Here is a 13,277-nt window from a genome sequence, read left to right on the forward strand (position 1 = left end):
CGGGAAAATTCATCCTCGTTTGATTTCTGAGAAAATCCATGCAAAACCCCCAAGGAAAACCAAAAAAATTGCTTTTTTTTTGCTCCTTGTGCTTTCTGGATCTGTTCTAGGGTCTCTTTGCTGTTGTGGCATTGGATTTAAATTTCATGAACCCTAAATCCACGATTTTTGAGCCATGCTGAAAAACACAACCTTTGCCTGCAAATCATGATCAGATTACCAAATAGCAACCTGTGCGGGGACTGGACTGGTAGGAAATATCAAGAAATTTCCCGAAAAATCGGTAAGAATACCGATAAATACCGAAATATCGGAGATATTTTTGAAAAATTATCGAAATATCCGTCGACCGATAATCGGTGACGAATATCGTGTCGGAGCCGACCGATAAGCGATATTTCTCCGAAATATCGCCGAAATTTTTCGACATTTCAATCCTTGGCTTCTTCAACTCTTAGATCTCTTATGTGTTCTAGAAGTTTTGTTAAGCAGTAACTTAACAACTATTTTCTCATTCTTGTGGCTTCTTTTCAATTTTCTAATCATAATAAGAGTGCTTTGTTTAGTTGGCAAAAAATTATTTCAACAAGGAAAACATGTAAAATTTTGATAATGAAACTACGTATAAATTTAACTTTTAAACAAAATAAATTCATTTTAATCTTTAATGTTCGATATAGTCTATAAACTAAGAATGAAAATAAACACCTTTAAGCGTTTAGTTTAAGGGTAAAGAATAATGACGAAAAGCTTAGACGTATAAGTTCTTTGAGAGAACTCTCCCAATAGGCATATATTAGAGAGAACTTGGAATTAAATTAGAAATTATGTTTTACAAAAAAAAAAAAAAAAAAAAACTTAGAGAAACATAGAAAGATTTGGAAAAGTTTTATTTCTTTAAGTTTAAAAAGATTTGGAAAGATTTTCCTTCTTATCAAATTAATTTTATTCTTCATTTTCATATAAGTCCACTACATGCTTTGTATGCCATTATTTTCAATTAACTTAACCATATTTACTTATAAATCTTGAATCATAAAAAAAAAAGTGTAAATCACAAGAACTTACAAGAAACCTAAACTAGAATGAACGGAACAAAATTGTCAACTTAACCTAAATAATCTATTGCACTAACACATATATCAAGTACAATTATTGTTTATTTTAAGGGTTTAAAGTGTAGTATTAGCGAAATTGGTCTTCGTTGGGTCTAAGTGGAGGATAAACCCTATCTAATTTGATTTTCTTTTATTTTGGTTCAATTTTTTAGTTGTTAGACTCTAACCTTTCTTTATCTATCAATTTTTCTCTTACTTCTCAACAAAATTTCTATTTTGTTAACTATAAACTTTTCCCCAACATTATTAGACTCTATGTCAAATCCAATTCTATGAAATTAAACACATCCTAAGGCATTGATGAAAAATTAAGGGACAAGTGTTCAATCATTTCATGGAAAATGCAGCATTATAAGATTACATATCCTAGAGGTGTGCTTAACTCAATTTGTAATATTCTTGTGATGGTGAAAAAAGTTTACAAAGTAGTATGTTTCAGACATTTCTCCATTGAAAACATTCTCAACCATGTCACTATATCTCTAACATTGATACGTCAATTACACACATTTTGAAAGTTTATTAATGTATCTATTCTATTTGCCTATACATACATGCATACATATATGTATATGACCCGGTTTCATTTATGTGGCAAAATTTTAGTAACTTTTGATTATATAAAGGATTATCTTTGTGGGTTAAGAGTCATGAATTCACCATGAAGATACCATATTTTTACAAAGCTAGTTTCCACGTAAATATGTTTTATTCATCATTTGGTATCAATTTCTATTGTTTGTAAGTTTATTAGAATCTAGGGTGATCTTAATAACTATGTATATTTAGAAGCAACATAAATTTTCAAAGCTTTAAAAGAATATCTATTCACCTCATTCCCTTTAAATAGTTTTATTATCACAAAGACATTTTCACACATGAAATAATAAAAAATAAAATTGGCAAGACAAAAACCTTATCCCTTTAAGTAGTTTTAATAATTGAAATATGTTGTTTTCCTCCTCTCACTATGATTGCAAATTTGTTGTTGTTATTTGATAAAATAAGACACTATCCATTTTTTACTACTTATAAGATGAGAAAAACATCTAAAGGTGATGAGTTCAAAAAAGGCCCAAGGTCCTTTGAGAGAGGAAAATTGTCAACAAAATGAGGGGTCAACATTATGGTGCTTATGTACAAGTGCAAATGGAAAGGCAACAAGGACAATGTGATCAGAAAATTAAGGCATTCTTACAGAAGAATAAAATAATGACATAAGATAATGAAGAGTTAAGGGCATAGTTGAAAGGAAGACAGTCTCCCATGCATTATACTATAGCCACACCTTTGTTTTTTGCTTTTTTCTAGCATGCTAACTCCACTCTTCATAAAAATAAGACAAATTGGTACATAATAGAATGGCATTCTCTTATAAAGAATAAGATTGGAAAATTTTGGCATTAGTCTTGTCGTTGGCCATGGATGTTGAGGATCAAGTTTATAGGTGGCAGAGTTGTTAGGAACCCTAGATTACTCTTTTCCCATGCCCTAAATCTTGTAAGGTGCATGCATCTATCCCTAGGCATCTCTAAATCTATCGTAACAGAATAAAATGGCAATAAAAAACATTATTAATTGTAAATTTAGAGATATGAACCCATACTTGGATCTGGATGTTCCCAGATTAATTCCTTATGATGAAGAATATGTCTGAATAGTCTAGAGGTCTTGTACACCCAAGATCTTCCACTCAATGACTTGAACCATGATTTTGGCACTCCAAAGTGTGGGCTTTAGAAGGGTGAAAACCTTGGCTCTCTCTCTCTCTCTCTCTCTCTGAGGGTGGAAAATGACTAACTAAAATCATTAGAAACCTAACCCATAAGGGAATATTTATAGGGTTGCCCATTGAGCTTAAGTGACTTGAGCCTATCAAAGCTTGGGTCACTTAATCTAGCCCAAAACGGGTCTTAATTGATTAATTAACCTTATTGAACCATCTAATTAATCAATTAACTCAATCCAAAGACCTTGTTCATTATCCCTTGTGCAACCATATGTAATTACCAAAATGCCCTTATGCACAAGAATGAACCTAGAGTTAATATAACCCTCATAAAACATGTCATCATGGTATATGAGCTCAGAATGGGGACTACTGGGACCCATAGGAGTACTAGCTCCCTCAAAATCCAATTTTGAAGTTGATTCAACATTCCACTAAAGAGAATCAACTACACTCTAGTACCCTATGTAAATAAAAATAAAACAAAGCTCGAGTCTATGACCTACTATCCACTACATGCAGACTCCCCATGAACCAGTGTCCATAATCTAACAAGGTAGTACTATCACCTATCAAGATTACCTCTCAAATTCTTGAGTTATAGATCTCACTTATTATGTGATCAACTAACATACTCTAACTCCAAGGAGTATATGTCAAATTCCACTAAAGGAATTACTATGGCCACAGATTTCATAATCACATGTCTTCTAGATCACCCAAGGGAACACATTGTCTCAATCCCATGAGATATCATGGTGCTTCTATTAAGAATACCTATTGTCACTAGCATCCATCAATAGTGACTCAATCCATAGGGATATATGACCACTTTACGGTCTCACGCATAGGTCAAAGCCTCCTATTGATTTTGGCACATGCTCAATATCCTCTCAAAATTAAGAGTTCATGCAGTATAGTAGCTTGGTGAATCATGACAATTGATAGTCTTTAATCATGATTCATTGTAGGTCTTGTCCAGTGCATCACATATACTAGTGCACTCACTATGGGAAACTCATCCCAATGGCCAAGACAAGTCATCCTTCCAATTAGGATGTGGTGCACTATAGTCTCTACTAGATTATCCAAATCCATGAACCAATTGTGGACAACTTATCTACTTACAAGGAATTCATGACTTATATCTTTTGTGCAACTCTTAATGCACCCAAGTCATGTAGAATGTAAGAGACATGGGCTAAATGTCCAAATCAATGTCAATACACCTAAATGATAGCAAGATAACAATTAAATCTAACTTTGTTACATCATGTCTTGCTTTTAGGGGCTCAATTCCAACAATTTAAGCATATTACCTCCCACTAAACAAGGCTCTAATACCATGAAGTAAAAGAATAAGATTGAGAAAATATGGCATTGGTCTCGTCGTTGGCCATGGGTGTCAAGGCTCGAGTTTATAAGTGGCAAAGAAATTGGTAGACGGGGACAAAGGTGACTAATGGAAAAATAGTGATTAACAAGAATGACTTTATAAGGAGAAGTAGTATAGTTGTCAATTGCTTTAGGATTTGAAGGCTTGGGGTCTTAATGTTTCGATACCATATTGAACTACCAATTTTCCTAAAAGTTTAAACTTGTAGTATTTAGATTCATAATGTATATCACACTCTCCAATATAAATTATGGATTAGTGTGATGGCCTTCCATTAGCTGCAAAAACTCTGGCAAAGATTATCCTAAAGTAGATTTGTAGGCTTCAATAATGTTTTTAACTAACCCTTTTCAATTCCACTTTGATTTGTTTTCATGGTTGTGTGGTTAAACTTACCTTAGTCTATTATGCAAAATAGTTTTTTTATAAAAACTTGGTCTTTTCATTGAATTTCTTAAAAATGTTTGATATATTTAAAATTGGATTTTGTTTCTTATCTCATATCCATGTTGAGTGGAATGATCATGGGTGTGGTTTCTTAAGTTTGGAGAGATCTCAATAGAATGAGATGAGTGGGGAAGAAGATAAGAGTGCTTAGAAAAATCACATTCATAGACTTCAATTCTCATTGAGAGGCCATAGATATACAAGTGCATTCATAATATGATTGTTTGTGTAAAAAAAGTAAATAAATAAATAAAATAATAAAAAATTAGTTGAGACCTCTCTACCTTATTTTATCTCATTTCGTACCTTTTCTCCAAATAAGCTCTCTACGTACGAATGATAATGAAATAGGTTTGAAACAATTCTCACCCTAACCAATTCCAATTATTTAAATAGATTTTTATTCCTATCCTCAAGAAAAATAAAAATAAAAAATAAAAGGAGAGGAAATTATGAGAATTTAGAATTTTTATAATTTATTTTAATGGGAAATAAGTTTTTGTTTTATATGTATTAAAAAAAATATTAATTATATATATAAACAAGGTGGGGTAGGGTGTGGGATAAGGAAATACCTAAACCCAACTCGCATTCATAATAAATAAATAAAATTCAACATCTTATTAGGGCATGGTGGGCACATAAAAAAATCCACTTATTGTCATTCCCATCTCTAGCTCTAATTTGGTTTGACTATCTCAATATTCTCTTGTCTCTAGATGATAGCTATGATATATGTTACTTTTTCATGGATTTGAGGGTTAAGAATATGATATTGCCTTACAGGGAAATTATAGATAGATTAGGATATTTAAAATGCCAAATTTTCCATATCCAAAATCTACGAAACCAATCTCCTATGTTATATTGGTTCCTAAAAAGTATTGAGTAAAGAGGAAATATCAATGAAAATGCTTTTTATGTTTTAATATAGTGAAAGAGGTGAAAAAATTACAAAGAAAAGGAGAAGCAAAAGTGAAACAAGTTTGAAGAAAGTGACTTCAAAATTTCTCTTGGTAATCTATACATTGATTGTGGTCTTGATGCATAAGAGAGGCTAATATTGACTTGAAAACTTCTCTTGTTAATCATGACAAGTTTAATTCACCTCAATTGAGAGCTCTTGCTGAATACACATTCAAGAAGTATGAACATACAGTAAGAAAAGTATGTTGGAGCAAAGAGTGAAGTATGAAGACACAATAAGAAAAGTAGACATGGAGCAAAGAGTCGAATGTCCAACCACTACAAGACAAAATAGGAACAATGCTTCTTAAGCATAAAATATAACACAAGATGATGCTTTCCTAAAGCGCCATGGTGTAGTCTATCATTTTATGATGTAGGATATGCTAACACTTGTAGAAAACATCATTGTATATTAACATTAACCATGATGCTTACAGAAGTGTCATAGTGAAGTAATCATTATAATTCAATATTGATGCTTAATAAAGCACCTAGGAATAACACTAACACCAATCATTGTATGTCTATTGTATTAATGTTGACTCTCTTCAAAAGTGTAATCTTAATTGGCTGATTTTAAGATGAATATTTCTACTAGTTAGCCATGTTATACTTGCAAATCATGTTTCTACTAGTTAGCCATATAAGAAGGAATGGTGAAAATCATAAGATCGACGCTTCAATTAATTAGCTAATTAAAGCAAAAAGAAAATGGCAATCTATTAAATAAGGGGTTTGGCTATTGTGATTATGCATGCATGCTATGGAAAAGTATTGTTGACAAAATACATCATAAATGTATTAGATGGAAGTGATTTTTCATAACTGACTCAAGGTATATCTCTTTCTATACCAGATGATGAGTTGTTCCAAGATGGTGTAGACATGGTGAGGAACTTTTTACTTATGATCAAGAAGGGCCAAGTTTATGCAACTAGAGAGTTGTTATAGAAGTTATATAGCAACCTACCCTAAAAGTGGTTGTTAGGAGACAACGAGCCCATTCTAGATGGAAATTTAAAATGGAATCATCATCTCAATAGATAAATATAGAGTAAGAAATGAATATAATATAGCTAAATGATGCTATTAATAATAACTTTATAAGTTGATAGTGAAAGTAAAGGTTTCTAAGATGGACTAGAATAACTAAATTGCAATCAAAATACATAAGAAATAGACTATGTGACCCATAGGTAATATAAAAGAAAAATGCCGAAGCTAGGTGCGTAATGAGTTGCTCTCTGAAACTAATTCTACCTCCTCAATAGGAATACAACAATCCTTATCTAAAAAAATTAAAATATGAACATAAAGTTCAGCAAATAGTCACGATACACAAGTGTTAGAATAGTCAATTCAAGAAAAAATTAGTTATAAAACATAACATATAAGAATCTTGGTGTATATAAACTAGCATAGCATAATCATAATAGCTCTAATGAACGTGTCAACACCTTAGCTTGGCTTCAATGATTAATGTAACATACAGTCTTCAATTGTAGTCCAAAGTGCCTCGGAGATGAGCTAGGCAATCATAAGTTTGGACATATATGTGATCTATCCATCGACTATTGATTAGTACTTAAAATCATTGATTTTCCATGTATATAAAAGAAGGTTATTATAGAGGTTTTGAGTGAAAATCATTGTCTTTTAACTTTAATACATACTAAGTCCTAATTTGAGTACTAATGTATCTAGTTAGTGAAGAATGCAACATAAAGAGAATATAAACATAAATCAATGAACTATCAAGGCAATCCAAAGAGCCAAGGGTGATGGAGGCAAGGTGGAGAAGTTGGAAATGAATGGGAGAGGGTTGGAGATGCACAAGAATATGGAAAGGATAAGAAAAGGGCTAAATTGATACCCAAAAGAGCAAATCGATGCCAACTTAAAGGATTTTGATAGCCAAATTGATAATAAAAAATTAATAATAATAATTTAAAAAAAGTTTAGGAGAATTTCGATAGACTTTTCCTGAAGATAGGTGGCTTTTGTGGTGACTTTAGCTTAAGTTGTGTACCTAGGTAGGTTAAATGTTTTTATTCCAATATGCATTAGTTCCAAGGTTCTATTACTACATCTGTTAAGGGGGTTGATATTATGTTTGATGTTTTAACACTATGTTCGATTTTGGAAATCCCAAATTACAATATATGTATCTACAAATATAAAAATTGATAAAGAAAAAAATTGAAGGGTTTAATCCTATAGTAGAGGTTCAAAGAATGTGTGGTTTTCCATTTGACAACATCACTACCCATTGTCTAGTCTAGCCATTGAAAGTGTCAAGTAGGTTGATTCATCATTCATTCCCAAGGGTGGAAATAAGGATGACGTTTTGTTCTTCATGGGATTTCTGGTTGATATCATTCTAATGGAAAGGAAGATTAATTTGAGATTTATCATATTTCAACATAAGAAAATTATTGTGAAAAAAGGAAAAGTGATTTTACCCTAGGGCATGACAGCTATAAAAATTCTATGAAGCTAGCTTTAGAATAAACTTCAAAAATTTATGCTTTTATAATGGATGAAAATTATCTCAAAGAAAAACCTAAATAAAAATTGGTCGATAATATTTTTATAAATGTTTTTTAATTCATATAGCTTGATTATTCCATTTAATTTGAGTCCAAATTAAGAAAAATACAAAGTTGTAAAAGACATAAAAAGAATCAATCAATTGTATTGATGGAGGTGGCTTGGTGAAACGCCCTTTGACAATGATCACCCATTAATGATAATCATCTATTACAAAGTAGATATAAGTACAAAATGACATATTTAATTACATATGCTATTTTAGGATTTGATTTATATTAAATATAACATCGAAAGATATCATATTTCATTCGGAATGTCTTAGGATCTACATTTCGTCTATTCCACCAACCAAGGATCTACATTTTCTATTTCACCCCATCCCACCAAGCAATGGGATTTTTATTTTTATTTTTCCAATTCTATCCCAGCCGTCAAATGAGGTCGGAAGAATTAAATCTCAAAATCTAACGGGATTAGATCTTATGAACGACTCCTTCACTGCAGTCATTCGGCGAGCAGCCGAGTCCTGAGTCTACATCACCACCAATACGAAGGCGACGCGTAGACGCGAGCGAAACGGCAAATCCTCTGGCCCTGACTCCTAATCAACGGGAGGACAATTCCAAGTTCATGTTGCTAAAGTCCACGCCCATTCATTCGCCCAATAGCCCACCATTCCTCCTTTGTCTTTGATCCTCAAATCTAGGGTTTCTCTTCATCGTCATTCTCATCAACAAAATCAATACCTCAATCACAAAATTATAACCATCATCATCATTCTCTGTAAGTTATTCCCTACGTTTCTTCCGTTTTGCTTTTCCAGATTTGCGGATTACACATCTCTTTTTGTTTTCTCCTATATTTCATGTGTGAAACTCTCTTGGAATGGAGAGTAATTATTCTGCTTTGCGGACCAACTCATTTGTAGAATTGCAAATACATAATGATAAGAATGAGGATGGTGTTTCTCTTGTGTCCCAAAACCCCAGATCTTCTGAGAAACCCCATGTAAAATTGCTGCCTCTTGATGAATCAAACAATGTAAATGATGTTGATGATGATTTTGATTTTGATATTGATAATTATCCGCTTATGGACGGCGGTGTGAGGAGCAATAAGGGATCTGGGATTAGTGGTGCAGTTTTTAATCTTACCACATCAATCATTGGGGCTGGTATCATGGCCCTGCCTGCCACAATGAAGATTCTTGGGGTGGTTTTAGGGTTTGTGTTGATAGTTTTGATGGGTATTTTGTCAGAGATTAGTGTTGAATTATTATTGCGGTTTTCGGTTCTTAATAAGGCATCTTCGTATGGGGAGGTTGTTCAATGTGCATTAGGGAGATCTGCAAGGATTTTGTCTGAAATTTGCATTATTGTAAACAATGCCGGTGTTCTGGTGGTTTACTTGATAATTATCGGAGATGTTTTATCAGGGTCTGCTCATCATGTTGGGGTTTTTGATCAATGGTTGGGGAATGGGGCATGGGATCAAAGGAAGCTTGTGATATTTGTTATTTTGGTCATTTTTCTTGCACCCCTTTGTTTTTTAGAAAAGATTGATTCATTGAGCTTGACTTCTGCCGCTTCAGTTGCTCTTGCAGTTGTGTTTGTCTTTGTTGCTTGTGTTGTTGCATTTATTAAGCTTGTTGAAGGGCAAATTGAGTCTCCAAGGATGGCTCCTGATTTTGGGTCTAAGGCAGCAATTCTGGATTTGCTTGTGGTGATCCCAATTATGACAAATGCTTATGTTTGTCACTTTAATGTTCAGCCTATCTATAATGAGCTTGAAGGACCCTCTCCTCAGAAGATGAACCGGGTAGGTAGGATCACAACTGTTCTTTGCATTGTGGTTTATGCTTTGACAGCCATATCGGGTTATCTACTCTTTGGAAAGGACACTGAATCTGATGTGCTGACTAATTTTGATAAGAACCTGGGAATTCGCTTCAGCTCAGCCCTGAACTATATTGTTCGAGTTGGATATGTTTTACATCTGGTTCTTGTTTTCCCTGTTGTCCATTTCTCTTTAAGGCAGACAGTGGATGCCCTGATGTTTGAGGCATCAGCTCCACTCTCGGAGAGTAGGAAGAGATCTTTGGCCTTAACGGTTGTGTTGTTAATGCTTATTTATTTTGGATCTACTATGATTCCAAATATTTGGACTGCTTTCAAGTTTACAGGGGCAACAACTGCAGTGTCATTGGGTTTTATATTCCCAGCTCTGATTGCATTGAAGTTAGGTGGCAAAGGGGTGGGTTTAAGCCTTGGGGAGAAGTTCTTCTCCTGGTTGATGTTGATATTGGCTACAATAGTTTCTGTTGTTGGAGTGATTGGCAATATTTATAGCCTCAAAAGCAAATCCGAATGACCCTATTCTTTCCAATCTTGGAATTTTTTCACTGGGTAGTATTTGATGTGGAAAATTCTGGAGCTTAGTTGGTCTTTTGTTGCTCTTGTACTGATACCACTCAAAAGAAAATATAAGAAGATTGGATGTCGGATATACCTTTGACTGGGAAGGTTTTGAATTTTGAATTGTGATATTTTTTTCCGAAATTGCAAATAAAGGCTCAGGGTGGACAAAGATCCCAAGGAATCTGCTATTCAATGGTATCACTGGTTTATAATCTCCAAAGCAACTATGAGTTGATACAAAATTACAAAGGGAACATACATCAGAGGCACTGACACCTCAAGTGTAAGCTATTTTTTGTGAAATTATGGGTTAGCATAGGACCTGGCTTTTCTTGTTCACTTGCAACATTTTTCTTTTTTCCCACAACAGGGGCCTCTGTAACTTAGTAGTAGAAACATGCCGCTGTTAAATGCACTTCTTTTTCTATGTATCTGTTACCTTAATTCTCTAGATTCAGTTTCTTGGATGTAGTTTTTGTTTGCCGTGTGTTCTAGCTTGTGATTATCAACTCATGGTTAATGAGCTTTACATTGTTGGACATTGATTCAAGCTTTGTTTATTATAAATTCTGTGGGCAGCATTTTCTTTTGTAAAGATTTTTTTATTACTGTTATCATAAAGGATCCATTGCTACATTGTTGATCCCAATTCACGCATTAAGAAAGCTTTGAGATATTGAGAATTTTCTCTTGTTTTAACCCTCAGTATTTGATGACTCTGGATGTCCTGCTGCCTTGATCAACTGCTGATCCCATTTGGGCCCTTGATTGGCTGTATCAATTCAAGAATATGAATACACATACACTAACTTCTGGTGGAAAAAACATTGATGCTCATAAAATTTTGTTTCACATATTTGTATAAAATCTGCTCTCTTTGTTCTGTCCTAGCATATGACATTCCTTGTATCTTGTCCATTATAGAGCATGCTCGTCAAAATTTAATGGAACGCCCTCAATCCATTTTTGGGATTCACTCAAAATTTGATGGAATTCATTAATTGAGCATCATGTACCATGCTCAGAAGGCTAGTCAACATATGCTACTCATTATTGATACCACCACACATTCTGGATTTTAGTGTTGAGAGTTGAAGGGTGATTTAGCGGTCTCATTCTCATCCTTATTGTTTGATGGTAGATTTGATTATTTGATTTTACATCTACTAATGTAGACAATTTGGTGTTACTTATGCATGCTCAGTGAACTACCCTCATTTCTCAGCGGAAAATTATTTTCAAACCTAGAGGGACTTTAGTGTTATATGGAAACTTCAGCTGGAGATTGGACAATACAGATTTGTGATTTTTTTTCTTTCATATTCATTTTTATTCCCTAAAGTTGGGATTTAGACTGTTTGAAGGAGTCTGGTGCAATTGGCTGATCCTGTTCACGGCATCTCATGATCATAAATCTGAATGGTCACAGACAAGCCAGTCCTTTATAGAGGTGCCACAACTCAACAGGGGAAAAATGGTTAAGCATACAGCATTGCCCTACCAGTAGCTGCTATTTCTAATTTTCAGAAAATGTGGGAATGAAGCATGTCCAAGCATTGGGCATTGAAGAGCTTGAAGTTTCTAGTATGGAGACTTGGAATTGCAGAATTGGTCTGGAACCATATGAATGAGAAAGGTATTTTTAAAGGGGCTAGTTCCTCTGCTGTAATAGGATGGACTTCACAACCTTCCTGGCTTCTTCTCGTGGAATGCTAGAGATATGAGTTCTAGTATGGAACATATTTATTTTACATTGAAATACTACCTTTTGATATTCCATAATACAACCAAAATGCATGATTTCGCCAAACCATGTGAAGTTCCCTTTGTTTCTAGATGAGGGAAGCAAATAAAGTGATGACCACAAAACCATGTGGACTCGACTTCATTTACCTAAAAAATTGTCCGCACCTTGTGATAAATATGTTTATTCAATCTTTATTATTTCATTATTTATTAAAACTAAAATATTGTGATTTATCAATTTCTTGGCATCTCTTCCATCTACAGTTCAACATGCAACAGAGAATTTGGATGATATCAGGTAATGCTACCTTAAAATCAGACATCAAAGACAACACACAGTCCAAGTCCAAGACTGGACTGATAATGCCCCTATCTAATAGTCACCTCCCTTACTAAGGCTCAGGTGCTGTCAACCAAAGGCGAACCAAAGGCGCAAGAGGTTCACACATGAATAGACGTTTGAAAATTCATTCAATACCACCAAAGCCCTGTGTTAGCAGTTGCTTGAGAGTTTAGTATTTCGTGGGGGTGCACCCCTTGCACTACCACCCAAATGGTTATAGGAAACTAATGGGATGTGCTTCCTGCATAAACTCCACAATCTCTGCATAGGCATTCATGAGATTATGTTTTTGTATTTCTTTAAGTTAAATTCTGTAGTTACTTATATTTGGCTAGTGAATGTGGATCTTTTAGGATATCAGCAAATGCCCTAATAGTACCCTACACTGGTGAAGGAGTTACGTGGTGATTAGTGGGCAATTGGAGTGTTCCTCTAGGAAGACTGATTAATGAGCATTAGTGCTTCTTCAATTGGCCCATCCAAAAAAGGTGCTTGTGGGAGGATAGTGAGCTCGGTTGACAGGGCCTGTTTTGATGATTTAGTTAGGCTCTTTGATATC

General features: G+C 34.1%; 1 protein-coding gene across 1 annotated transcript; it reads left to right on the forward strand.

Annotated features, from left to right (window-relative positions):
- The first annotated feature begins 8,988 nt into the window (after window positions 1-8,988).
- On the forward strand, window positions 8,989-11,265 carry LOC100261172 (amino acid transporter AVT6E). The gene has a single exon (XM_002268756.5). It carries the CDS (start codon window positions 9,098-9,100, stop codon window positions 10,580-10,582), a length of 1,485 nt encoding a protein of 494 aa, XP_002268792.1. The 5' UTR covers window positions 8,989-9,097; the 3' UTR covers window positions 10,583-11,265.
- The last annotated feature ends 2,012 nt before the right edge of the window (window positions 11,266-13,277 follow it).

This window comes from Vitis vinifera, chromosome 9, assembly GCF_030704535.1.
Source record: "Vitis vinifera cultivar Pinot Noir 40024 chromosome 9, ASM3070453v1".
NCBI classification, from domain to species: Eukaryota; Viridiplantae; Streptophyta; class Magnoliopsida; order Vitales; family Vitaceae; genus Vitis; species Vitis vinifera.